Below are 27,824 nucleotides of genomic sequence, written 5' to 3'. Positions count from 1 at the left end.
TTGCAGAGAAACAGCTAAGCTTGCTGCATCTTCCTTTGGTGTAAATGTAAATCATTCCCTAGAAGCCAAGGAGCAGGAACAAGCAGAGGGAGACCCAGCGTGTTCGGTGCTGATGGCTTTGAGATGGAAGGGGCTGGAGGCAGCAGGACAGGCTCAGCCCTGGCACCCTGCCCTCTGCTCATCGCATCCCGGTATCGACAGAGCTGCAGCCTCTGGGGTTGGTCTGCACGTCAGTACTGAAATGGAAGGAATCGTGTTGACCGAGGATTTGCAGAGGCTCAGAGGTTTCTGGCAAGTCCCTGCATGGGGCTGAGAACTTACCCAGGAGAAGTCGTGAGCTGGGAGAATAAAGCAGCAGAGAATACAGCAAGGAAAGTCACGCACAGATGAATCCTCTGCCACCAAGACAACAAGAAGTCAACTTTCACCTTTCCTGACTGAAAGAGCACATTAAAATTAATTGAACGAGCCCCAGCACTCATGAAAGGGATGTTCTTCCACGGCTGTTCATCTGCATCCTTGCTTCCCTCAAAGACACTTGTCATTAATCCAGACTCGCTCAGCACATGCTGTGTCTTGTAAAGCAGAATGAAGCACACAAGACTCAGGATCTGCTGCAGTTTGTTACCGAGTTTGTAATATGCAATTGTGGGAATGATTATATCACCAACTGGATCTCATCTGTCCCTGCTCATTCAAACAGGCAAGCTGAAATGAACGGTGACAGGAAAATGTTCTTGTTTGCACACAAACAGTTTAATAACTAGCAATTTCACAAAGAGAAAAGTAGGGGGAAAATAAGTTGAAGGACAGAGAAACTCACGTATTAAATTCTGCAGAGAAGTTAACTCTCAAGAACAACATCATTAGGGTTTGCAGTGTGCCCTGAAAAGTGCTAAACGCAGCTAAAAAGGTTAATTTTTTCCCCTAAATCTCTCACCCAGCGACCACTACTTTGCACACCTTTTAAAACAGCCAGGAAATTATATTAATTTCTCTAATGTGTGCGATGCCATAAGTTCCTTTTTTAATTATTATGATCAAAATATTGCTTAAAATTAAAGGCAGCTGCATTTGTTTCTGACGGATATCATAATTGCAATTGTAAATTGGGAAATGTAATGTTTCCTGGTGCTGCTGTGAGTAATGGTTCTGAAATCATTATAGATAGGTAGATATAAATAAACCAAGAGATCTGTGAAAACAGAGCAAAAGCAAGCTAAAAAGGATAATTAGCAGACTGAATAGGAAGAGAAGAGTTCAGTGCTCAGAAAAAAAAAAAAAAAAGTCTAAAAATTTCTGTGGAGTTCTGTGACTGCATTAAAAAAAAAATTTTTTTTTCAGTCCAGAGGAATGCGTTCTGCATCAGCTCAAACCATGGGGTAAAAACCTCACAGAAGAGAAACAGTGGGAAAAAGCGTGGCAGGTATTTGCTCTAGCAACACCCATCTATTTTGACTGCAGAGGAAAGAAAGGAAAAGGTAAAACTAACATTAATGTTAAAGTCTAGGGCTGCTTTATTATCATTATTATCATTATTATTATTATTGTTATTAGGGAAAAATAAAATAAAGGATTTCTGGTGCCAAGGGCCCGACGACTGGAAAATGGCCAGCCTACCAGTGCCATTTATCAGCACACCCTGAGACATAACAAGCAATCACACTCCAGCTGGTTGATCATCGATAGGCAGGGATGGGCTGTGCGTAACCGTGCCGCAGGCTTTGGGAAGCGGAGGCTGCAAGAGGAGCAGCTGCAAATTAGAGCCTTCAGCCTGGGGGTCCTGCCCTGCGAAAAGTCGCTGGCTTCAAGTGGTGCCACGAAACTGCAGCACGAGAGGAGCTCTGGAAGCTGAGGGCTGAGCCTGTGGCTCACCAAGAGGATGAGCAGGGAGGAAGGGGAAAGCTGTCAGCAGCTGTGCAAAGCCCTGGAAGGTCTCCAGGTGGAAAAACAGATATCGCTGGATGCGCCGACCGCAGGGCTGGAGCTGTTCCTGGCACGGGCGGAGGGAGTGGGAGGTGGAGGCTGAGAGGGTTTTTGGAGATGTTTGCTAGAGATCCAACGAGAGGCACGGGGAGCTGCAGGGAGCTGCGGAGCTCTGATGCTCTGGGACAGATGAAACTTGGCTTCTATGGTTTCGCCCACAAAATCCGCTAGCACAAACAGAGCTGAAGTCATTTAACATCTGCTGAAGGGATGCATGTTCCTGGATGTGGAAGGAGGCACTTTGACCTTAACTGGAGCAAAACCAAGGCCCAGAATTTGACTAGCCAGGCAAAATTCCAAGGAAATCCAGTCCATCTCATACAGCTGATTACCAAGAAACGCTTCCCATCTACTGGGGGCAGAAGCTTAGAGTCTTCTCAGGGTTCATTAGAGAAACAGGACCATCGTTTTTCTTCTTCAGCTCACAGAGCCACCTCCTGCAAGGATCTCCTGGCAGCCAGGAATGAATCTAACAGGGACGCTGACCGATAGGAGAGTCTTTGTGCATTCTGCACACAGTATTGATTTTCACATTCACAGAGAAATGAATTAGATGCCAATTGTACACGAACTGAGCCGTGGTCTCTTGTTCAGCATGTCTCACTGTCCGTGTGAATAGATGGACATCTGCAAAACCCCGGGTGCCCTTTAGGGGAAACAGAGGCTGAGGAGGGTGGGATGCAGCTGTGGGACTAAACGGCTGTCTCCAGTCCTCTGCTATTGTCAGCAAGAGCCTCAGGGAAGGCCACCGCTAAACTGATCAGGCTGCAGTATAAAACCATAGAGAAATGGATTCCAGCTCCATGATCACCATGGTATTGACGTAGGTGGTTATAGACCAACCCCAGACCCCCTAGCTCAAGGGAGCCAGAAGATAAATGGTGGGTAGCGAGTGAATAATGTGGAGCTGCACTCCCCTCTGCTTCACAGGACCCTTCCCTTGCACAAATCCAGCTGCATTTTTGTTCTTCTGCTTGACAAATGACAAAATAGACTTGCAGGCTATGAGCATCTCTGTGCTACACACAACGACCTGCCCCTTCCAGAGCTTCAAAACCACCAGGCAGGGCAGTTGTCTGTCTCCAGGAGATGCAGGGATGCAGAGAATGGGCAGGGCACCAGGGCTGTGTCCCCTCCTGCTCTGGCCACAAGTGACAAAGGCAGACCCCCGAGCCGTGACAAATGCCATGACCCCCTGCCATGAAGCTCTGTCTCCAGCTCCCATCATCATCAGCTCCTATCTTCATCATCGCCATCACCGAGGAGAGCTCAGGCACTGAAGCCAGGACTGGTTTAATCTTCTGCAGACCTGCAACGACTCCGAACCCTCTGTCTAACATCACTCAGCATGACTGCTTAATTACAGTAATTAGGAAGCGTGATAGGAACCTGCGCAGCGCGAAGGAGGTACTGCTCTCAGGAAATGGATTCTCCGTCAGTCGGGTCCATTAGGAGGTCAGCCTGCCTGTCATTTCCAGCTCCTGGGGCTGCCTGTGCTCATTTGGGGGAGGCCAGTTGGGGACAAGCTGGGCCAGACCCCGAGTCCTGGGCAGGGATGTGCGATGTCTCCTCTTCCTTCCCTCCCATCCCCAGGGCTGCTTTTACACACCGGGACCAGGACCCCCTAGAAGACAAGGACAGAGCTGTTTGGAGAGGGCGGGTGGCAGCCAGGTGTCCTCTCCTACCACCACCCCATGGGACAGGGAGCTCCCATCACCCAGCACAGGTCCCAGCAGCAGCCAGGTTGGGCTCGGCATCTCCTCCACCACCAGGAAGGGCTGATGTGGAACTGCCCTGGAGGAGAGCCCACCAGGGTACCACCCCTCACCCCTGATGGAGAAGCCAGGACATTTTTTGGACGTTCTGCACTAGCACAACCCTCTCCCCACGCCACCCCACTTTTCAGTCCTGACCCACCCTGGTGCATAGCCCACCTGCAGGCGTTCCCTTGGCTGCTCTCACTCACAAACCACATCTCTCTGGGCCAGCACCAAGGGTTGTGGGGACATTTCCATTCCTGCCGTGCCTCAGAAACCCCTTCCCTGCCTGCTTTGTGGCCGAGGGACCCGGCTCAGAGCCTGCCCCCAGCCAGGACAGAAATAATCCTGGCCCCACACCACCGCACTGAGGAAGGAGCTAGCGCTCCGGCTCTGAGTTAATGAACCATAAATTCCAGCTTAATGAGTTTTATACTGAGGAGAATAATTAATGTAATTAGTACTGATATGAAAATGATGGTACTCGAGCCCGGATTACGAGGGGGAGGGGGGCCTGGGGGTGGGAGGGAGCTCGGAGAAAGCTGGTTCAGCCTGCGGTGCTGCTCACCCAGAGGAACGGGGCTGGATGCGTTCCTGGCAGGTTTTAAAACCTCACCTCCCCTCCGCCATAAAGAGAAAGAAAATAGAGCATGACAGTAGAGCAGGAAAGAGATCAGCCATCCCCGTCTGCAGCAGAGATGTGGAATCTTTAATGCAGCCCTTCCCCACGCTGTCCTTTAATTTGCAGCTCCCCCATTCCACTCCATGCTCTCGGAGCATTGTCTGCCCTCCACAGTGCCTATTTTTTGCTCCTATATGAAAAGCTCTTTATAAAGCTGCCTAGCTCCAAGGATAAAACAACAGCTCTTTAGCTACAGAAGTATTTTGGTAGGTTTTACGTATTTTACACAGTCCGAGAGGCAGTAACAACAATATTTTAATTTTAAGCCTACATATTTATACCTAAGTGGCTGTATACACATTAAGTAGCCAAGTAGGAGGTGCTCTATTCTGGGGGAAGCACTGATGGTAGCACATTTGACAGCAGAGAAAGGCACCGAAAACCTCATCTGCAGAGCTGGCCCTGCAGCACATCCAGGAGCGGTGGGGAAATTAAAAGAGAAAGCAGGAATGGGGGTGTTTGGGAGCACCTTTATTTGAGTAGGTGCTGTTCCCTCTGAACCCACGCGAAGCATCCCTGCCCTCAGCCTGGTGTCGGCGCGCTCTGCAGGGCAGTGGTGGGAGCCTCTGTGCAAAAGGCACCTGGTAGAGGTGATCCCGAGTTCCTTTCTCCTGCTCTGAAAACAACAACAGTCCCGGGGGGAGATGCCAGCTTCCAGAAATACAGGATAAACCTGCCTGGCTGTGCAAAGCAAGGAGAGCCTTGCCAGGAGTCTGCTTTCACCACCCTGTGCCATTGCTCGGATCTGCGCCCTGTCCTGGCTGTGTTGTCCCAAGGGTGGGTTGGGGCTCCTTGAGCCCCTCCAAGAAACCACCAAGAGAAGCTCTGGAGTTGGGAGCAACGTGTGCTGGGGGCCTGACAGCTTATCTTATCTTTTCTTATCTTATTTTAAGCCAGCAGACACCCGCCCAACAGGGATTGCCTCCGGCTGCTGCTAACCCAGGCTGTATTCATGCCATGGACTGCAGGGCAGAGCCCCTTCTCCCCCCTTCTCCCCTCCTTCATGCCCCCCCCACCAGCTCCCTGCCATTTTCCTGCCCAGCTCTACGCCAAACCTGTTCCAAAAGATCTTCACCCAGAGGCAGAGGCACTGTCCTTAGGCAGCGGAGCGTTTCTATTAAAAAATATCCTGCGGATTTCTCATTCTCGGAGTTAGTGGTTTGGGCTACAAATTCTCTAATTGCGTATCGATCAAACCTGGCTGATTGGGCACCTCCTGAGGAGGCACAGGCTTCGTGTTCAGCTGGATTTACACGTCGTGTCCCATCAGCCGTGCCTCCAAGGCCGTGTCACTGCTGGTGCTGCTTCCAGGGCAGGATGCAAGGCGAGAGGTGGCTCGGTGTGCTCCGGAGGGCAGCGGGGTGAGCAGGCAGCCTGTGCTCGTGCAAGGACAGAAAAGGGTGTGCAAGCGTGTACATTTTGGGATATGAATGCACAGGGGGTGATAGATGTACTGAATGTCTCAGTAATAAGTCTGCGTTGGCAGAAAGGAAGAGGTCGAGCCCCTCACCCAGGTTTCACAGCCACGACAGGAGTTATAACTCTTCAGTTCATCTTTATTTAAGGTCTGTGATCAGTCTTTTCCATCTGCAGGAGCTATTGTGTCAATGCCACCAAGAAGCGGAGCAGAAATCCCAGCATTTCACCCCAGTAGCAGGAAGAATGGTTTTATGGGAGTAACACCAACCCCTCCCGCACCCTGCCAGCCCACGGACCCACCGCCAGGCTCAGCCAGTTCCAGCCATCCACCCCCAGCAGCCTTACTGGATGACCCTTTTCCCAGAAAAGGTGTCTTTCCAGATCCCTTTACACCATGGCAGGAGGGGAACACCTCTCGTTAAAACTGCTGCAGGATCATCGAGGTCAGCACGACGTGGGCAGCCTCAGCACGGAGCAAAGCTCGCGTCCAGCCCTTGGCATCGGGTCCAGCAAAGTTTGGGACCAGCCACTGGGCAAATGTTGTGCAACCGTGTGGAAGGGAGGGAGGAATCAGAGCCTGAATTGGAACATTTCTAAATGCAGCTTTGTAAAACAGAGGCGACCGGCCTGAATTGCTTCCCATCCCTTTCTTCAGGTACAGATTTTTCCCTTTCCCCGAGGTACAAAGGACTTTAGTGGTATGCAGAGGCTCTCTTTTCCCCCTTTTTTTTGAGACCAACCCATTTCTTAAGGAGAAGAGAGAATGTTAAGAGGCAACAAGAACCAAGACATTCCCTCAGCTTAATGTATGTGCTGTCAAACGACCTCTTTGAATTTAGGCTTTTCTTGCGTTTTCCCTTTCTGAGGAGGATTGAAATCCTTTCACTTTGCTGAAAAGCACAGTAAAACCCTTTGTGGCAGTCATCTGTGGGCAGCTCAAACTCAAAGCTGCACAAGGCAAGCAGAGTCCCTGTAATGCTTCAGTCCGTGCCTCTGCTTTCCCCCTCCCCATCAAAGCACCGGCCCCAGCCGCTGGCAGCAGAGGAAACCACCTGCAAGATGTTCCCTTCCTCCTCTGCCAACAGCCATTTTACCTGCCTGGTTTTCTGCTGCACCTGAAAACCTGACCACATCGCACTTTTTATTTGAATTTTTAGATCCGGCTGAAGCTGCATCGGATGAAGGTTTCCCAATCAAATCTACTTTAATTGCTGCCGTGCAGGCGGCATCCTGTTATTACGGGCATGCAGAAAGGGAAATGTGTGAGCTTCTCCTCAATGGTCAGTGGTGCTGGGTTGGCTGCAGGATGTCAGAGAGCCCTGTGTTTTCCCGTGCTGTGTCACCTTTCCCACCAGGGTGACCAAAGGCAGATTTGGCAGAGTCCAAAGCACGGCTCCCTTGCTGGGCTGAATGTCCTGGCCATGGTTTCAGCTCCGAGCACACCCATTTTGTAGCTCTGTGCTAACCAGAAAGTGCCCCAAGGTGTGTTGAGGAGAAAAGAAGAGAGAAACACATTATCTGGAGCAAGACACGTAGCACTCGAGCCTGTCGGTGTAGGGACATGCCTGGCTGAATCCTATGGAGGCTGGCAGGGAAACGTGAGTCCAGGTGACTCCAAAAAGGCTTCAGGCAGTCGAAACCACACGGATGGTACGGGAAAAGTCACACCTAACGCTAGAAGGCTGTGTCTGTACAGTCCCTGACATCCTGGGGATGGGAGCACCAGCACACGTGGAGGCTGCTGGGCATACAGGAGGCATTGGCCTGGCACTGGTGAGCGTGGCTCCATCCTCCCTCGGTGCTAAATTGCCTCGCTGAGTTATAAACCTCTCCCTTACGTACAGATCTGTGTGCCAGCCTGCAGGGAACCCACGAGGTAGTGCGAACACGTGTGTGCTTCTCGGTGGAGGGAGAGGGGCAAGCAGGGTGAGACTTGAGGCTGCTGAAGGTGATGGGGACAAAGAAAGTGCATAGAACATCGAGAGCTGCTTAGATTCAGGTATACAAAAATAAAAGGGTGCCTCCATCAGTGTGGCACAGCAGGAGCTGGGCTGGAATGACCAGCACAGTGCTCACACCTCCTCCTGGGGAGGAATTAGCTCGGCACCAGGCTCACTTCCCACCTGTAGAAGTGGCACTGGGACGTGGTTTGGGGTCTGGGCAGCAGGGTGATGCTGTGGTCCCCTTCTCTCCCTCCTGCATGCACTCTGCTCTGACATCCTCGTGGTCTCAGCGTGATGCTAAGCGTGCAGAATGCCAAATACCCAGCCCACGAGAGAGGAAAGCAAACCCCCGATCACCAGGCAGGCACATCCCCTTGTTCACAACTGTCCCAGCCCTCACCCTACATACGCCATACCTGGGTGAAACAGATGAAATTCATCCCCGAAGCCAGGCTCTTCTACAGGGTTTTCATTCCTTTTTCTCCACTTCCTCTTCTTTGCTCTTATATACATATAAGTGTATATCTATATTTATTTTTTCTCTAATACACGTGAACACAAATGTGATGTGGAGATAAATTCCCTTCTCTAAAACACTTTGTGGTCACAGTAATGTACACATTTGGATTTACATACCCACACACATTCCAAATATCAAAAAAAAATATATAGTCCCAGAACTAAGATGCTTTTAAAAAAAAAAAAAAAGAAGTTAAAAGGCCAGATTCCTCTATTGGCTTTTATCCTTCATTAAGAGTGCGAAGATTACCTGAAATCATGATTTTTTTCTTCATATTCTGCCTGAGTTCATTTTGAAATTCCAATCAACAGATGCAAGAAGGAGAAGGGGAAAAGCTAGTGGGGGGTCACACTAGGCTTTGAAAAGGAAAATTAGAGAGAATATTTTTCTTTCTAATTTTTTTTTTTTTTCCTCTCTGGGTTGCAGGTTATAAGAAGTTTTTTTAAAGGATGCTTTCTCCAAAGCGTTGGCTTCAAATTACGTCCCCATGGCATCTGGATTAAACAGAGTCAATCAGAAAAATTTGGAGTGGGAGTAGGAGGGAAAAAAGAAACAAAAGCCCTAAACCAAGCCCTTCTTTCTATTCTTGGTTGGTTCTGAGCATCTTTCAGTGTAAGCATCTTATTATTTGGTTCAGCAACCTTGGCTGTTTAGTTGTTTGCAACAGGGATTTCCCATCCCCACTGCCAAGGGGGAAAACAGTTTTCTCCAAAGGAGTAAAAAAAAAAAACAACCACCAGCCTCAGATTTGGGCACTGGTTGGGCTTTGAAACTTCACACAGGCTGGAAGAAGGGTTGTGGAGGATCCACACCTGGCTACTCTGGTGCAAGCAGTGCAGAGAGGGACACGAGGGGACCTACGGACATTTAATGGGGTCGGGCACATCCCATCCCACGCGGGGCAGCTGCCACCCGCCTATGCATGCATGCACACAGCCAGCTTGGTACAGGGGGGCCAGCACGAGAGAAGAAAGGTTCAAGAGCTGGATGAGATGTGGGCGAAGGCAGTGCTCCCTCGAGCATTAGCAAGCCAGGCAGATACTTAACCTAATCACGTCGCTTACAACCGCACCGAAATTTGGAAATCAATAAATAAAATAAGCAACGGCAAAGTGTGTGTCGGGGAGGGGGGGGGTTAAAAGGCCTTGGCTGTTGAGCGACGGGGTCGGGAGGTGTGAAAAACATTTAGCTTCGTCTTTTTGCTGTGCTGACACTTCAGACGTACTGTTCCTTAGGACAGATGTAAGGGGCCCGGGAGCCGGGGGGTGGGCAGCAGAAGGAGACGTCGGGGTGCTGAGGGTAGAGGTCTCGCGGGAGGTCTGACAGGGGGGCGTAGGCGTGGGGGATCTTCTCCAGGTATCGACCTTCGCGTGGGTAGCAGCGGCTCAGGTAATCACTCGCATTCGGTATCTCTGAGTGACACTTTCCAAAGTCCTGGAAGCAGAGACACAAGGGTGATTTGTCACCCGGGTGATAAATCCTCGCGTTTTTAACATCCTCGCGTTTTTAACATCGTGCCTCACTTCCCGAAATGCCCATTTTGCTACAGAATAAATGATTTTGCATCCTCTGCCCCTTGCCTGTAAGGGCTCTGCCTCTCTCCATAAAATAAGTGTCGGGGCAAGAAAGGGCAGTTTATTTTCAGTCTTCCCAACTCTTCCACACCTGAGTTCGGAAAAAAGCCCTGCTTGTACGCATCGCTGATCTAACACAGCCTTGGGCTCTTTTATACAAAGGTCACATTGCTCTGAGCACAGGCTCGGGAGGCACAATGGGTTATTGTGCCCGGTGTTTGCCCAGCAGCTCCCAGTGCCTCTGCTCGGCTTTACCTGGGTGAGCAGCTCCTTTGTCAGCCACATTTGTGAGTTAAAAGGACTGCGGGAAACATGAAGGACTTGCAAGACAGAGGTGGTCCCAGCACCTTCCTGGGGTGCTTGGAGAGTGTTTTTAGGGACGCTTTGCAAAATGCGATTCTTCCTCCCCAAGTGCCACATGAAATGAAAAGCTCCCGGAGTCCAAAGCGCTTTGATTCCCATTGAGGTAATTTTGCGGAGGGGCAGCAAGCAATGCTGAACAAACGCTGCTTGTTTGAGTGCAAAAAATCACAGAGACACCTTTTCCCAAAAAAGCTCTGGGCAAACAGCTCGGGCGCTGGGATGGCAGCGTGAGCTCCCGGTAGTGCAGAGCAACCCCCCAGCCCCAGCCCTGCTCCCCAGGGGGTGGCAGCAGGTGGGGAGGGCTCCTCCTGCTCAAACTCCCTTTCCTCCCAGTTGAATCCCTGCAAAAGGACCCAAGCAGGAGGGACGTGTAGCACTCACCAAGGTCTTGGTCTCAATAAGGGCTATTCTCATCTCTAAGAGGCAGCAAATCCACTGGCAATCACCTTTTATGCCTGTGGATTGATTTGGGGCTGGCTGGAGCAAGTAACTTGCCCTGCAGTCCTTCCTTGTTCTCTTTCAAAGTACCAGAAACAATCAGTTTAGCGAAGAGGACAAAGATTTGACCCTCGGGAGAAAAAGCCTGAAGGAACAGAACAATCTACTCAGCTCCTCCGCCGCCAGTGCCTGGATAAATATTTCACCAGGACACTTAAAAAATCACATAGAAAACAAAGTGTCGACAATAATTTATTGATGGTTCAGCCTGCTACAAGAGGCAACAAGAAAGCTGAAGGGCTGCACAGTCTTAGGCCAGCAGCAGCCTCGCAAAGAGCCGTGGAGGCCACCAGAGGATGGGAGGCTGGAGCTCCAGGAAAGGAGCTGCAGTGCTAAGGTCAATCTGACTTTCAGTTCTCTTTCCTTGGCAAAACGCTGCACCCACTGCTCAAGCTTTTTAAAGTCAGTGATCCTGACCTGGGCAGACAGCAAGGGGCCACACGTTCAGCTCTAGATCCCTTCTATTTGGAGCTGCTGCGCTGGTATCTCTGAAATTCAAGTGAGCCATTCCCACACCTATCTCCTAAGGTTTTTATCCACTTCTGGCTTCTAAGTGCAAAGTGTAAAAGGGAAGAAGCTAGGCAGCAGCATGACAGCTGTTTAACAGGATCAATCCAAGCTGGGGACATAAGGAAGCTGCTCTTGGTCCCTTACTGCTAAGGCACAGCAGCACTGAACCTTAACCCCTATAATCTCTTCCCAGAGGGTTTGGGCAGCCCTGCCATACAGCTCTCAGGTGGGAGTTATGTTTATGCATCAATTCGAGGCCTCTAAAGGATTGAAGGCTGAACTGTGCACAGCCCTGTGGCTGGAAAACTGGGCAGGCTGTGACAACACGCTTAGAGAACAAGGGCAGTTATCCCCCTACAAATCCCATGGCAGGCACAGGGATCCATACCATGATGGGAGAAGGGAACAAAGAACAGCTGATTGTTATTCTTCTGATTATAACAGCTGATAAAAATGGATGGAGAAGGGCTAGCAGTCAAGGAGAGAGGTAACTAGACTGTGCAGAGGTGCTCTCCCTGCATAATCTGCTCTCAGGAAATGTTAGATGCAGCAGAAAACTCCTGAAAACTTCTTTCCATACCTGTGGGGAGGGGGGAAAAGTATTAACCCTGCTCTCCTGCTTTAAGTGGTAAGTCATTAATGGGTAACTGAACCTCCTGGGTAAAGCTAACCTGAAAGGGAAGTGGTCTCAGTGACTGGGGTCCAGTAGGACATAGCAGGAGAGGAGCTCTTAGCCAGCAATCAATCCTCAGTTAATGGGAGGGTGGGTTTATGTGTGTTTGGGGCATACAATGGAAAAACATAGAGCTTCGTACAAAAATGAGTGCTCAAAAGGTCTGGTAGCAAAGAGGCTCTCAGTTAACACAAATAGACATCTTGTGTAAACTGAGCTCGTGGGTAGCATCCGGAGCTGCAAGAAGCACATCACGAGGCGCTACTTTGTGGGATGCCCATTAGCAATGTGCTGGCTCAGCAGAAACATCTTTCCTTTTTTCTGTCTAATGATTAATGTGGGCACGAAACAAGCATCCATGAAGCAAGGCTAGAGAGAATCAGTGCAGTTCTGCCAGCTCTTCTGGGCAGGTGAGTACAAGCATGCTTTCCTTTCCTTTCTTGCCATTTTGGGCTCACTTTTCATGGGTCAGCAGGGCCAGGGCTGGGCAGCTGGAGAATGCCAGCACTGGGGCAGAGGAAGGGAGTTCCCTGTCTCTTTTCACCTTCCTTTAGCCCATGAAGCCAGGAGTCAATTGCTCCTGCTTTGTTCCCTTATCTCATTTCTAAGTACCGAAAGGGAAGAGGAGAGAATCAGCCTGATGTTTATTAACATCTAGCAGCCGGTGCCCTTTGACTTCCTTCCCCAGTCCCACTGTGACTTTTTCCAAATCTAATTTATCTTTAACAAAGTTTGAAATTAAATTAGGGATAATGAACTAATTAAATTGAACTGCCACTTTCCCCCACCTGACTTGTCTTTGTTTCCAGTATGGCTGCATACAATTCCTCGTTATCTGGGTTACATCCTCCCCCCTCAGTTTTATTTTCAAGGGCTTGATTAAAGGGGTTGTCAGCAATCTATCCATTTCAGACAGCCCGGCAGATTACCTTTAAACGGTCTTTATTTGATTGAATTAGAGAGCTTTCATTTCTGTTATGACTTATTCTCATCCCTTCTCCATCTCCTATGCACTTGTGATCATCTCCTTGCTAGGACTAGCTGTGCCACAGCTTTCCCTCCAATCTGACCACGTGCAATACTTCTTATCATCACTAAATAATCAGCTTTTACTGATCTAAAAGAGACAAGTTCCTTCTCAATGTTCTGAGGATTTACCTGCTGCAGTCTCTGGAAAACCCCAGAGCTGAAATTCCCCCAAATTAGGGAAGGAGCTATGATGAAGGATGCACCCACAGATACATGCAAGTACTATTTATGCAGTAAGCTCACTCATAAGGTTGCATTCCTCCTTACAGCATGCTTTTAGCTCTTCAGCTATAGCTACTTACCTGTTCTCTCTTCCTACAGCATCTTAGGCCATCAATAACCTTAAACCTTTACCCTCATGCTGTTTCCCTTGTGAGCTGTCTCCTCTAAAACTTCACAACCAGGGTGCCCTCATCCTACAGCTGGGCAACTAATGGGGAGCCACCTCAGCACTTTTCTTAATTCCTCCCACAAACTGGAAATGGGTTATTGAACAGGGGCGTGCTCAGGCAACTTCTGTGTTGATAGGAAGGAGAAGTGGTAAACGGGAGCTGAGCCAGTGTTTGGTGGTTCTTCAGTATCCCCAGCTCACACTGTGCCAAATCTGTGATGGGTGCAGATTTAGTGGTTTTATAGTGGGTTTTGTAGGGAAAACAGAGCTGGGAATCTGATCCCAGCTCTCTGATTTACTGGGATCTTGATGCAAGTCTCAAGGTTTGAGCTATTCTTGCTCTAACAGGGACAAGAAATTCCCAAACAAAAGTGAAAACAGGAGTGTGGGGAGGTGAAGGGGGAGGAAATAATTAAAAAAGCATAAAAAAAAAAAAAATCACCCTGATCTGTGGTGTGTCATAGCAGGGAGATTTCGTGGCGGTGAGATTACACCTTCAAAGCACCATATGACTGGCTTTATTTTTGCTTCAGAGAAGCTGGGAGGATTTCCAAATTTGGATTTAGAGGATTACTGTCCTTTTGCTGACAGTAAAATCCCCCACCCTGGGGAGGACGAGGTGAGACCTCCCAGGATGGATTAGGCAGCGCCTGCCTTGTTTGTACCCAGGCGAGTGGTCCTCTGGTGCAGCCTGAGGAGCTGCAGGGATGCGGAGGTGAAGGCGTAAAGAAAAGAAGCTGCTCCCAACCACAGCCTCCTCCAGCCTGTTGGAGCTGGAAAGGCTGGTGCCTGGTGGCTGAGCACAAATAGACCCCAAAATTGAACGGAGAGAAAAAGCAACCCCAAAGTGACCCAGAACTTACTGTCCACTCTCGCTCGTTACGTCTACGAAGACCTTGATCCTCATTCTGGGAGCAGGGGTGGGCAAGACACCGCAAGAGAGAGAGGTTACCGCTGCGCTCCGGGGCCGGCCCCGCTGCAGGCACTTACCTAGGGAGGTTTTTGCTACAGCAGGGGAACTACAGGGCTCCTTCCAGCATGGGAAAGCCAGGGGGCACGGGGGTAGAGGCAAACTGAACCAGCCCACCACCCGCCTTCCTCTCAGGCTGCTCTGCCCCACTGTCACCCACCTGGTGGCACTGATGTTCCTGGTCTGCGAGGGGACTTCTTTAAAAGTCGTTTTCCTCCTGCTCACCCCCCTGCACAGAGCTATTTCCTTCCAAGGGAATTCCCAAGGTTTCAATTCCCTTGCCACTTATTCTCTCCTCCAACCCAGCCCTCTCCATCCCCAAGCTGCTGTTTCTGTGAGCATCCTCTGGTGACCCCGGAGGGATTTGGGGTGCTGCAGAGCACTCCAGTACCCCCTCTACTTCGGATAGGGAACTGGTGGCTTTAATTCCTGAGAAACGGGTAAGATTATAGGGTACGGGGGTGGGAGAAGACCTTGAAGACACCAGTTTCCTCTTCAAATGCCATTCTGCTTCACAGTGTCACTGGTAAATAGAGAGGCCCCAGGACCACCGCTGGTGGGTTTGAACGTGAACCGAGTCCTAAGCAGTCCCTGCTGTGGGACCCCAGCTCAAAGGGCCTGGGTGACACTCCAAGTGGAACAAACAGGGAACAAATGAGCGGGTCTGATCGCTGGGTTTGAGAAGGAGAGCACCAAAGGAAAAATCTCCCTCCCTCTCTCAAGCACTCCAACATGCCATCTGCATCAGCCCCGTGCAACGCAAGCTCTGTATTTTGCATACGCAGTCCCTCCCTGGCTGCCTCGCGTTCACTTTCAGATGCAGGAGCCTTTCCGTGTTCCCATATTCTCTCACATACTCTCCCACCTTGTTCTTTCACACATGCACATATGCTCCCTCTTATCTATAGTCTCTTCCACGCACACAAACCCATTTTTCCCCCCCCTCCTTCTTTCAGTCCCCTTCTCTCTCCCTCCCCTTCTTGTACTGGGTAGCTTGGGAGGGTCTGTTTAACATCTCCCCAAAGTTTTGTCCTCAGCCTCTGCACATCCTAATGTCCTAGTGATGCTGCTTTTCTTTTCAATAAAAAAAAAAGCCCCCAAACAAGCTGTGCCTTTCAAACCCACCTCATTCCTCCCTGTGCCTCCAGCCCGGCTGGCTGCAGAGGGGCTGCTTGGGTCAGAAACCACCCCATTAACACTTCCCCCACCCTATGCCTCTCATCGCTGCAGAAAGCAAAGGAAAACGCTGCAGAGAGCATGCACAGGAGGCAAGGAGATCCCTGCCAGCCCCCCCTGGCACGAGGGGAGCAGAGGGGCAGCATCGCGTGCAGGGCTATGGGGTGGGCAGGATGGGGCCGGGGGGCTGCTGAACGGGGAGGGCAGGGGGTGCAGGGCAAGCACTGGCTGCAGAGGAGCAGGGGGAGGAAGGCAGAGTGCGATCGTGTACCTTGAGGCCAGAATCTGAGGGGAAAGGGCCTAGAGTGACATGCGCTAGCGTAAGTTGGGCTGGATGGTTGCGTACTCGACTAGGTCTCCGCCAGCATGGATGGAGCTCCGAGGGCTGGGTGACGAGGCCAGAGCGGACGTGTCCAGCTCTGCATAGTGGACATCACAGTCCTTGTTGCCAGAGTTCTGGAGAGAAGAGAGCAGCAAGGCGGTGGGGACACAGGAGGAGAGGATTTGGGGGTCAGGAGGGGGGGGGTGAGGACACGGGAGCCGAGCCAAAGGGAGCGAGTGAATGAGGTGGGAGAGGGGGGTGTGTGATGGGACGGGGAGAAAAAAGAGAAGGGCGAAGGGGGGAGGAAGAAAAAAGAGTTAGAAAGAGGGAGGGAGGGATGTAATGAACAATCAGTCAGGTAAAATCCCAAATCAAACCACAGGCCCCCCTGGCATCGCTCTCCGAAGCTGCCGGTGAGCTGAGCTCTGAGTCCCCCTGCCCTGCGCCTGCTCCGATCTCCCCCTCACCCCCTCTGGGACCAGCACCTTCCTCACCCGGGGCTGGTTCAGTGATTTCAAGCCTTACAGGCTACCTGAGCTGGTACTTGACCCAGGAATTTGGGGTGATGATGATGGGGAAGGATTGAGTGTGGGGTGTCAGGAGGGAGATGCCTGCAGGGAGTGGATCCAGAGCCATGGCACCAAGGGCAGGGGGAGGCTGCAGGCACATTACTGTAGGGAAATGCTACGGCTTAGCCAGTGCTGCTGGTTTTTTTTTTTTTTTTTTTTTCCCAAATGTGGGGGCTGTAATGGTCTTTTTTACATGCTGTGTTTTTGCACAAGGCTTTACTGCACATTATGCTGCTGCGGATTAACTCTGCAGCGTGATTTTGTCATTGTGGTAATGTAATAGATGCTAAAAGCATCCTTCTTTTGGCATGAAAATATTTACGGGCTTTTCCTTTCTAAGCAGGCTTATCAGCAAGAACTGCATGAATGGAATATTACCCAATTTGTCTCATCACTCCTATCCAGACATCCTTCATGCTTTGCAAACGGCAATGGCCAGAGGACCTTGGGAAGCAGCAGGACCTGGAGCCCTCAGTGCTCCATGGGGGAAAACAGCCACCAGCCTGAGGAAAGGTGCATTTTTGGGACAGCCCTGGTGTCAGTAGCCAAGGTGTGAGGGGTGTCCTGGCTCCTTCCCCCATGGAGTTGCTTTAATTTCCATGCTAGCATTCAGCAAACATCTGCTGAGCCTCTCTGAGAGGAGAGACCTTGCTCTTCCACATGAAATAGCTTTCACATTTCCCCAGCCTTTTTCCAAAAAGGCCACTTTGCACAGAAATTATGCAAAAGGTGTTGAATCCAAAAACATTTCCCTTCCTTTGGTTTGGAGCTGTCCTCAGCCACGCAGCAGCTGTGGCAGAGCCATTCTCAGGAGTTTATGGCCCTGTAACGATGTGGTTTAATGCCTCTTGCTGGAAGGGGCTGTTTGGGGATGATCAGCTCTGGCCATTGCAGATTAAATATCCATGGATGTTGAAGAGGATGAGTGGTGCCAACTCCATTCTCAAACCTAAATCTATGCCCTGCAGAGCTGTCCCCTTGGTCGTTGTGTCTCAGCACCCTCTCCAGCCTCAGGGAAGGGCAGACCAAGCCTTTATCTCCTTCTCCAAACTAGTTCTGCCTTCCCCTGGTGGTGATATCTCTGTGGAGTTCCCCTGCTCTCTGCCACTCCTGGGCTTGCTCCTGCTCCCTGCTGCTTGTTTGGAACAAAATTTATTACAATATCAATAATGTGACTTGTATACAAGGTCTAGCACTGCTACATGCAAGCGCTCTGTGTAAATCATCAGCATCGGCACCCTGGTAATTGCCCTGTAAACCGAGAGGAATTATTTTGCTGTCTGCAGCAATGAAACTTTCCTTTCTGCTCCGCAAATGGGTATCGCTGACACTTACACTAATCACACCACAGCTCCCACATGCGCTCGTGCTTCCACCCCTCACGCTCCTCCTCGCTGCCAAGCACACAGCGTTTGCATGGCGCAGGCACTGCTGGGCACGCCTCTGCTTTTGCACACCCACTTTATTTAACACACCCACTGATGTGCATGGGTGCCACCGCTCACAGACACACGTCCTGCTGGTAGGTGTCACCTGAAGCGCACACACATCCACCCCATTCACTCCTGCTTGGATGCCCTCGCATCAACCAAAGCTTTTGCCCCACGAGGGCTTGGAGACAAACGCTGCAGGCAGCCTCTTGCACACGTCTGTGCCCTTAATTGGCCCCTGCACTGTCCTTGAGTGTCTGTGCCCTCAGCTTTACGTTCATGGTATCTTTCCCACAGCTTAAAATGCCCAAGCACCCATGTTCACTTGAAGCCCCTGTCCCTGCAGATGTGCTTCAGCTTTTTACCTTGCCTGGGTCCTGCTGGCACACACCCACATGCTGTACCCGCACTTGGGGCTGCTCCCTCCCCACCTCTCCAATGTTTTCTCCTCCTGGCACCTCTCCCACTCCCCCCGCTCTCACTCTTTGCCATCTCTCATTGGTTCCTGACTCCTATTCTCGTGCCATGAAATTGTCGACCCCAGGCAGTTGCTCTCACACAGCCTGGCGATGCAGCCAGCTTATCCCAAATGAGGAGGTTTTGCCCAATCCATTTAAAGCCAAATGCGCCTGCTCCGTTTTCCTGCAGAATCGCTTCCCTTCAAAAAGGGAAATGGGGTGTCTGTGAGTGGTCCTGCAGGGAGGGGGGCAGGAGCTGGCTCCTCTGCAAGGCACGGCTGGGCAGCGTGATGCGCACCTGGCCCTGGCTGCGTTATCCGAGCAGGATCCAGCACATCCAGCACACGCTGGCAGCAAAGGGACACCCTCCCTCCCCTTGCCAGCCACAAACCCGCACAGCCTGCTGCCTGCCCAGCGGATACGGTGATTTAGCAAGAAGCAGGAGCAAGCCTCATCTCGCTCCTGCAGCACGAAGCCACAGCGCGGTGCGCACGTGTGATGGGAGCCCAGTGGCACCAGCACGGCCAGCGGACAGGGGACACGGCCAACCCACAAATCAGTGCCAAGAGTGGTCACAGCTGCAGCAGCAATGGCCGAGACACCCGGACCCCATCCCCAGCGCAGAGGGACTTTTATCATGGGCCAGAGGAAGCCAGGGCTGCGCAGCTCATTGCCACTTGGCTCGAGGCACAGCGAAGGAGCAGCGAGTGCCAAGCACGGGATGTGGAGATGCATCTTCTCAGACCAGGATTGAGAGCAGCAAACTCTGTTCCCATGGTTACTGAGCAGCTACCCATCAGGCCCCATCTCACATCACTAACTCTGCCACTTAATTAACCGACTACTCGTTATTTCCCGAAACGAGCTCCTCCATCCTCCTGCTTGCCTGAAACTCAGCTCTCAGATGCTCTCCACAGAGCAGCCCGTCTGGCTCTAGTGCCCTGTTTCATTTAAACCTCATCTGCCACTCAGCGAGGGTTGGAAAGGGCTGGAGACAAGCCCCGGGACTGCAGGAGGGCTCCAAGGGGAAGTTTTTCTTTGGGGACACCAGCCACTTCCAGCTCGGGTGAAGTAAATAAGATCACATCAGCACAGAGCCGCGTCTGAGCCCTTTTATCGCTGAGCCCTCGGCGCCTGCCTTGCTGCAGACTTCTGCTAGCGAAAGGTCACTGGGCCCCATCCTTCCATTATCCGCACAGGAATGCGCAACGAGGGGTCATTTCGGGATGAGCCGGAGGGAAGGGAATAATTAGCCGCGTTCATAAAATATTACTCAGTATTGGCTGGTATTTCTGCTGCCCCCTCAAACAAACGGGCTCACACTGCAGGGGGGCAGAGCCCTGAGCCCTCCCTTGTTGTCCTAGGCCTGGTGGGAGGAAAGTTTTTGGTTTTCCCTTTGTGGAAGGACTCCAGAGCTACCTGTGCTCCGTCTCCTATGCCTTTGCCCTTCTGTACCCAACCTTTTCTCCAGCAGCCTCCCTCCTTGACGAGCAGCCCTTCCCGCTAGCAGCTCTCCCTGACCCTTAATCTCCCTGCTGCTGCTGCCTCACATTAGCATCCCTTTCTCTGCGAGGCTGAACAAATCCACACAAAACAAGGGGGTTTAAAGAACTTGTCGATTGAGTCAAACTCTGGCACACTCTGCCCGGCAGATAATTGCTGTGAGGAGCTGCTGCTTTCGGCTGCAGGCACTCGCGGGGCTCAGCTGCAGGAGGTGACCGGGGTGGGACAAGGGGTTTAACTCTACAGAGGAGGTCCTCTGATGGAGATTTGGAAGAAGAAAGGTGTTTCAGTGGGGAATGACCCCTAAAACCCCAGCTGGAGGACCTGTGGAAGCCAAGGGGCAGGTGCTGAAGCAGGGCCACCAGTCTGTGCTCTGGGATGGGATGCTCCTTGCTCTGAAGGCTGCTGGTGCACCCGCTGGCTTTGGGGGTTTTTGGTTTCGTGGGGTGAGGGATCCTGGGGGAAAGCAGCGAGGCCGGGGCTGAGGATGCCTCCTGTCTCCTTACCAGCTTGTCGGTGTAGGGAGAGGGCTCGCTGGCTGCCATGTCGTAGTACGGAGGCTGCAGGGGGAGCTTCTGGATTTCCTCCTCGTGCTTCATGTTGTCCAGGTGAACAACCTGTAACAGGAGGGAGAAGAGGGGTGAGGGGAGCAAGTACAGTCCTTCTGCCACAGCTTGGGACACCACACGGTGCCGCCATGAAGGGCAGTGCCTCTTACCTTCTCCCTGGCCATATAATTTGCCTTCTGTCTTTATTTCATTCTCACATTCCTCTTCTCATCACCACCACTCACGCCATACAAAAAAAAGTGAGGATGCTCAAAAGCCCTCACACCTAAGAGCCTGTCTGAACACCAGCTCGTTCTGGATTCAATCCCTCCTGAAGGGAGCAAGCAGGATCCAAAGCACCCCTTTCCATTTGCACTTTGGGCTCAAGGTTTCCCTGCCAGGGGAAGGGGCTCGCCGCGAGGCTGGGGAGCCGTACCTGGATGTCTTCTGCAGTCAGGTGGCTTTTCAGCTCCTGTTTCCTCTTCGGTGGAGGGGCAGGCTTGTGGGATGGAGGCAAGTCAATTCTGCAGGTAAAGGAGCGGCTGGTGGTTAGAGGGCAGGAGGAAGGGGTCTCGTACACCAGGACAGGCTGGATCCTGTGTGCACGAAGGGTCTGGTTGTGTTTGTCTGCCAATGCAGTCACTGGTTCCTCTCCTGGGGCACCACAGGGCACCCAGCAGTGGTAATGGGTAATTAGCAGGAGGTAATATCACACCCACAGCAAGCTCGGGAGCTGCTCTGGAGCCCTAGCCCCTGCCCCAGGCTTTCCATTAGGGGATTGAATCTTCCTCCTCCATGCCAGAGGGGTTTTGTCCCTGACCCCCCATCAGGGGATCAGCTCCTGTCCCAGGGCACAGGGCTTGGCAGGCGTTGTAATCCCAGCCCGGAGCCTGTCTCTCTGCATTCTGTTCGTGCGCGCAGATGTGTCTAATCCTGTTACAAAACTTATTAAAACTCCGATCTGCTAATTAGCCAGCTTCCCCTCTCCAAAATTCACCAGATCTTCTGATAGGGATGGGCGGCTTCCCTGGGCAGCCTAACAGCTTGCAGCATGGGACCCGAATTTATGGGTGAGAGGAGGAGTAAAATGGGTCCCAGAGGCTCTGCAAAACACGGACTTGATGGCTCTAAAGAAAAGAAAAGCTATTAACTTTCCGAGGCTTTGGAGCAGACCCCACAATAGAGGCAGCACCTCTGCAGTCCAGGGCACCGTTGTGTTTCTATTCTCAGCTAAAGTGGCTGTTCCCTGTTCCTTCCTGGAGGGCCATTGTGGGAAGTGGATGGTCTGAATGCATCTCTGTCATGGGGCTGATGCTGTTGATGCAATTTCACCTTGTGGTGCTGTTTTTTTTTTTGTTGTTCGTGTGCCTTTCTGTCTCCCCTCCCGCTTTCCGCGGTTCCCTTCCCTCCCTCCCTCGCTATCCTCCGCTGCCCTCTCTCAAATGGGATTAAATGGAGCACAAAATGTGGCCGCGTGTAGCAGCGGCGCACTGGGGAGTGCGGAAGATGAAAGCAACTTGTGGCCTTGGGGTTCTCAGGGCAAGGTGGGAAAGGAGGGGGTGCCGCGGCGGGGCAGAGCTCTGCAGGGAGAGGACAGGGCGAACATCTCTGCAGAGGGCTCCATCCGTGCTGCTCTTGGCTCTGAGCTCCACGCCGTGCATGGAAAATCCAGGAAAAATATTTGCCTCCTGGCTTTTTTTGCCTGCAGGCAGGGAAAGGACCGGCAGTGCCCCGCGTCTGCTGCCCCATCCCGCGGCACCCGCAGGCAGCACAGCACTACTCACAGGTCGTGGTCGGCGTCCGTGCGGTTCTTCTGTTGCCTCCTGTAGACGACAAACACGGTGACAGCCACGCCGATGATGAGCACCGCGGCGATGACGCCTCCCATGATCCCAATGATGCCGCCCGGGGCGCCCTGAGGTAGCGGCTTGTCTGCAACACACAGCGAAGCACAGGGCAGGGGGTTAGAGCCACACGGCTCACCGTGCCTCCAAGGGCTGGCAGCTTCCTAATTCTGCTCTTTGCCCTTAAATTGGGTGGTTATTCCTGGATGTACCCTTGTTCTGTGCTGGAAGAAGGAAGGGTCAGGGAATAAAGGTGCCCCAAAGCAGCCTCCCATGTTGGGCACTCCTGTGGGACTCATGCGGACCTGCCACTCGATATTATTTAATTATCTCAAAATTATCTCATTCTGCAGGGCTTGGTCACAGCCTCTTCACTGAAATCCTCTCCCTGTTGAGATGAAGAAGAGCTTTGCTTTAAATGTAGAGCTTAGAAAAGCTGAGGACCAACGCTCGATTCATTGAGGTGGAGCAGAGGGATGTGCATCAGAGCCTGGCACCCCTAAACCTTACAAAACGGGTGTCCTGAGGGTAGGATTTGGGCATGAGGGAGGGATGGATCACATCTCGTGCTCCATCTCCTGTCTGGCCCATTGCTCTGTGGCATGGGACGGCTCCTCGGTGACTACCGTGGACCTCATCCAAAGGAAGCCAATCCCATGGGCCTGACGGGAAACCGCTTTGAAACGTACGATAAAAGGATTTAATTTGCTCTACCTTCCAACCTAATTAAACTTGAAAAGTAGCTAATTGGTACTTTGTACTTACAGCGCTGGCAGTGATGAAAGAAGGAGATAATTGGAATGGAGGAAGAAGGAGGAGGAGGAGGAGAAGGAAGAGAAATCCAGGGGAAGGAGCAAGACAGGGAAGAAGGAAAAAAGTGCTTTGTAGAACTTGTCTGTCACACCTAGTTTTTGTGCTTTTCTTGACGGCTACTGGCTGCTCTCAGAGAGTAGATAATGGACTATAGATATTGGATAGAGATATAGAGATAGAGAGTAGATACTGGACCAGCCTGGTGCAGAGCTGGCTGTGCTGACCCTTTGGCAGCAGCCCCGTTCCCAGCGCCCACCTCACCGCCAGCCTTCACCATCCGCCTTCCCTCCTGTCATCCAGGACTGAACCAAGATGTACAAACATCTCCCAGGGAAATCCCCTCTCCAGCAAATCGCATCCCAGAGACCCGGAGCATTTAGTGCACCAGTGCCAACCACGGGAATTTCCAGCACCATGCCAGGACACTGCAACCGATGAGGAATTCGCCCCGAGAACCGCCTTGACACTGATCCCGCACCCCTTTCCCCATGACTTCCATGCAAACCTGCTTTTCCCTTACTTCATGAGGACACCGGCAGCCCCCTCCCTGCCTCCCCACACCCCCGCTCCCCAATTAAGAGCTCCGAGCTGGATGTCTTCAAGTGGCAGGATGCCGGAGTCATCAAGACGCGAGGTTCCTCTCCCCATCGTCCTCGTCTCCGGCAGTCACTTTTCTCTCTCTTCCCTTCTCCACATTATCTTGTAAATAATATTTCTGCCCTGAGACAGCTTGCTTACAGCCGCGCTCGGGCAGACAGCTGACAAGTCACAATCCGAGCCCCCGGACGGCATTTGAGATTGTGGCAGGGATGGTGACGGTGAAGGATCTCCCAGTCACTTTGGCTGGGGCATTTCCATGATGGATCAGCCCCTAATGGCTCTCGGGCTGGCAGGTAACGAGCAGGGAACATCAGCCTCCTGCTATTGCTGTAAATCAGCAGGTGTGTGAGTGAGAGATGGGGACGGGGGCGGGAGGAGAAAAGGAGGGGTGGGGAGGCAGATGGATAACGCTGAAAGGAGTCTGCAGGAGCTGGAACGGGGCTGTGCCACAGCAGAAAGGGGGTACGGAGGTTTGGAGAAATGGAAATGCAGCCAACAGGTTGCAGATGTAAACATAAAGCACTGGGTAAAGAGAGTAAGGGGATGAGGGGAGGAAAAGATGGGGGAGCACAAGGAGAAACGTGTTTTGGGGGGTCTATCACAGCGCTTCCCTATAACCAAGCTCTCACAGCTGTGGTGTGAGCATCCTGCTGTTGGTACCCACTCCAGCTGCCTAAAACGGGGCTGCACAGCCACACAGCACTTCCAGAGAGTTGGCTGAGCTGTGACAAAATCCTGCCACAAGTCCTGCCCCCGCACGTGTGGGTCTGCTCCCCTAGGGCTGAGCCATCCCGCAGAAGTGCTGGGCTCATCTCTGCAGGACTCCAGCTAGAAGAAAAAGAGTAAGAGGCAAAAAGACCTTCCCTTCTGCTTTCTCTTCCCTCTTTTTATTTATTTATTTTTAATTCTCCTCTCATCTGCATCCCCAGCTGTTTGTTTCCTCGCTCTCCCCTTCCTGGGGCAGGGCTGCAGCTGGTATATTGCGTATTTTGAGGGCTGCTTCCCCAGGTCGCCTCCTGCCAGACCCCGCTGTCCTGGAGGGCAGGAGGTGCTGGGCTCCAACTGGAGGGCACTGGGGAAACATCAGGAGCAGATTGTACAATGCAGGGGGTGAGGGCTCGGTTACACTGACAGGGCTTTTGGGCAGCCCCGGGAAGATGTTTGCAAGGCTGGAGAATTGGGGATCAGAATAAATTGGCAGGACAGCTCAAGGGCCTCTGGAGTGGAGTGGGAAAAGGCTTTGCCAATTAAGAATGCAAAACCCCTTGCTCTGTGTCACGCTCAAATAATTCAAAACTCTCCAAAAAGTTGGTGTGAGGCACTTGGCAGGGAGGCAGGTACCAGGGAACCCAAAGGGGCTGAATGAACAGCTCAGCCTTATCTGGATGTCTGAGGGCTGCTGGGAACTCCTCGTTCCTGCTGGAAACTGAATTAATTCAAAGTATTACAATTAAGGAGAAAACAAGGACACCCCGCCCCCAGCCTCCTTCGGAGCAGTTTGGTTCGTTGCTTTGTTCTCCCACGGCTCTTCTGGAGATGGAAGCAGACACAGGAAAGGAAGAAATGTGGTTATCTGCCCATAAAGCCTCCTTCCAGCCACCTGGTAGCGTGTCTGGCTTTCCAAGAGGAACCAGCGCTAGGCGAGGATCTTTCTAGCAAGAAGATCGATTGAACCATTTTCCTGAGATGCTGATACTGTAATCCACCAGCGCAGATCCTCAGTTAAATCACGTCCAGCAGCCCAAAGGTGCTGGCTGTCCCCATCTCCCCCAAAAATTAAGGATGCCCACTAGCAGGAGAGCCACACTGGGCGCAATCTCAGCACGCAGCCCACGCAGAGCTTCCTAGCTCTGGCTGTGAACCCTCCCTTGTCCAAACAGCCTCAGGGCTGATGGCTCCGTGGAGCCGTGGCTGTGATTTACTGCCCGGGCCCTGCAAACAGCCGTGGTAGCGTTTCAAACCAGCAAGACAAAGGGATGGAGCTGTCCACACGCGCCGTGCCCGCGGGGTGAAATAGTGCAGCTGCAGAGCGCACCAGTAAATAAAAACAGGGGAACAATGAAGGCTTTGGAGAACCAGCTCACAGGAGAGAGAGAGAGATGTTCCCAAAGGGAACTCGAAGTGAGGCGAAGACGGGTGAACTGGAAAGCTTCCAGAGGAGGGCACGCCGGAGCAGAGGAAATGACTCACATGCCCTCGGTGCGGGGGGAGCGATGTGGAGGACTTCACGGGAGGAGCAGAAAGGAGAGGTGGTGTCTGCCACGCTTTTGGGGGTAGTCTCCTCTTAAAGATGCTTCAGTGGCTGGGTTGGTTGCATCGTGAAGCACCTGGATGGTCTTGGGGTCCTTGGGAGCAGGACCCGTCACATCCCCACCCAGAGTCTGTGCTGCCCTGGGGCTGGGTCTTAATGTCATCTTGTAATGTCCCTGTGCACAGAGATGTCCCAGGGCACAGAATGGGTCCTGCATGCCCTGCTGGCATGAACAGGGTGGGATGGAGGTGCTGCTGGGCAGAAAGGCTTCATTTATGAGAATTCTGTCCCATCTTTTCTGTCCTGGCCATCTCCCATGGAGCCAGCTGAGAGCGAGCCCAAGCCCCATCGAGCTGCTGGTGCTCAGCCTGCATCCCCCAGGAAATCTGAGGCTGGGTCATTCCCCAGCCCCAGCTCACTGCAGCTCACACTCTTCTGCCTCTGCCTCCTCCTAACTTCAGCCTGAGCCTTCAGTGCTTCACAGAGAAGCAGCACAGCAACTCGCAGCACTTCTAATAAACCATTTGCTGAAAGGTCTGCCCGCATCTGTAACCAGCTGCGAAGAAGGGTTCCGTTTCTGCTTATCCCCTCCCCACACAAAACAAATCCCCGTCTATTTCATGGCTGGCTAGCCAAGGCACTCAGCAACGTGCAGCTTTGCTCGCAGACACATTGCAAATCAATGGGAGGGAGTCGTGATTCTTCTCCTTTCATTAGGCTGGCAGCTAGCAGAGCCTCAAAGCTGCCAGCCTTGCTAGAGTTAACGCAGCCTCAGCACGAAATTGCGCCCCTGTTTGAGCACACAGAGCCCGTGTGGCTAAAGCAGGCTGTCCCAGTACAGCGCCAGCCCCCAGTAAGCCTGTCTGTGCCCTGGATCGCCGTCCTGATCCAGTGGAAGGGCTGAGCCCTTTTGCTGGACTCCTCCTGCCCGCTGAACCTCCGAGTAACACGATGAGATCAGACGATGCATATTTATAATGCACCCCACCTGACACATTCCAGGGAGCCTGAGACGCAGCGAGTTTGCCGAGCTAAATTAAACCGAGCTGAAAAGCTTGGCAGAGCAAATACGTCCCCGGTTAGGTTTTAAAGACGAGCAGGATTGTCTAATTTGAGACGCGCCGCAGTAGCGCGCACACCCCCGGGCACAAGCTGCTTGGGAGCCTCGTGGCACCTCGTGTCTGCAAAGGGTTAAAGACAGTTAAATAAAGGCTGCTCCCAGGGGATGTGGGCACAGGGCTGATGGTGGGATAAGCAGCAGTCCCTGGAGGTTTTAAAGGGATCTTAAGTCCGAGGGAGGTGGGTTTCTCAGGGGCAGCCCCATTCACTGAGTATCTTAAGTGAAGCCCTCGCAGGGACATACCGGGTGCTCATCTGGTGACCTAAGCTGGGAGAAACTGGGGGAGGCAGGCCCAGCGAAATGGAAAAAGCTGAGCATTTTGGCTGGAAATGGAAATGGAAATGGAAAAAGAGGAGCATTTTGGCTAGCCGAGGTTGCTAGCAGGGATTTCGGAGCAGGAGGAGCCTCATGGCTTCACCTGGTGGCAAAGGCATTGCAGGAGCAGAGCGGATCCAGCAGCCCTCCCCAACCCTGCCCAGAGACAACCAGCCACAGAAGGAGCTCAGGACCTCTCCGGCTGCAGGAGAAGATTTTTCTGGTTTTATATCCCCTGAGGAGCTGGAGGTGCACCCAGACCCCTCTGCGAGTGACCTGGTGCATCCCCCCCAAATTGCTCTGCTGGGAACCGAGGGGCTGGGTATCCCGAGAGCATGCAGGGACACGGGTACCCCGCTGTCTGGGCACTCATCGTGACATCCCTTTAAGATCCCTGCCCGTTTTGTTCCCCTCTGTAATTTTTACAAGCCCGACCAGTAATTAAAACCTCTGCAAGCCACTTGTTCGTCTCAGATGTGGTCTGGGGAGACCCTGGCAGAGCAGTGGCCGAGCCAGCCCTCCGCGGGGAGCCGCTTGGAGCAGCGCGCCCAGCTGCAAGC

General features: G+C 52.3%; 1 protein-coding gene and 2 long non-coding RNA genes across 4 annotated transcripts in view; 1 reads left to right on the top strand and 2 right to left on the bottom strand.

The window, feature by feature from the left end:
• Nucleotides 1-1,156: 1,156 nt before the first annotated feature.
• Nucleotides 1,157-4,127, bottom strand: LOC137843825 (uncharacterized). The gene is made up of 2 exons (XR_011089710.1): nucleotides 3,921-4,127; nucleotides 1,157-3,610 (listed from the first exon to the last, which is right to left on the bottom strand). It is a non-coding gene; the product is annotated as an uncharacterized lncRNA (long non-coding RNA).
• A 4,180-nt stretch (nucleotides 4,128-8,307) lies between these two features.
• NECTIN1 (nectin cell adhesion molecule 1) overlaps nucleotides 8,308-27,824 on the bottom strand; it is a 79,525-nt gene continuing 60,008 nt past the window's right edge. The window contains exons 6-10 of one of the 2 annotated variants that reach the window (XM_068659472.1): nucleotides 22,106-22,253; nucleotides 20,758-20,845; nucleotides 20,280-20,390; nucleotides 15,763-15,947; nucleotides 9,631-9,741 (exon numbers count right to left, since the gene is read on the bottom strand). In XM_068659472.1, coding sequence (XP_068515573.1) covers nucleotides 15,807-15,947; nucleotides 20,280-20,390; nucleotides 20,758-20,845; nucleotides 22,106-22,253 — 488 coding nt within the window. In that variant the 3' untranslated portion in view covers nucleotides 9,631-9,741; nucleotides 15,763-15,806. Of the gene's footprint in view, nucleotides 9,742-15,762; nucleotides 15,948-20,279; nucleotides 20,391-20,757; nucleotides 20,846-22,105; nucleotides 22,254-27,824 lie in introns of both variants that reach the window. The other variant, XM_068659470.1, reaches the window with a different exon arrangement.
• Nucleotides 11,683-19,226, top strand: LOC137843815 (uncharacterized). The gene is made up of 3 exons (XR_011089705.1): nucleotides 11,683-11,880; nucleotides 12,279-12,335; nucleotides 16,726-19,226. It is a non-coding gene; the product is annotated as an uncharacterized lncRNA (long non-coding RNA).

The sequence above is a fragment of the Anas acuta genome, chromosome 23 (assembly GCF_963932015.1).
Source record: "Anas acuta chromosome 23, bAnaAcu1.1, whole genome shotgun sequence".
In the NCBI taxonomy this organism is placed as follows: Eukaryota; Metazoa; Chordata; class Aves; order Anseriformes; family Anatidae; genus Anas; species Anas acuta.
This window is presented reverse-complemented; position numbering and strand designations above follow the sequence as displayed.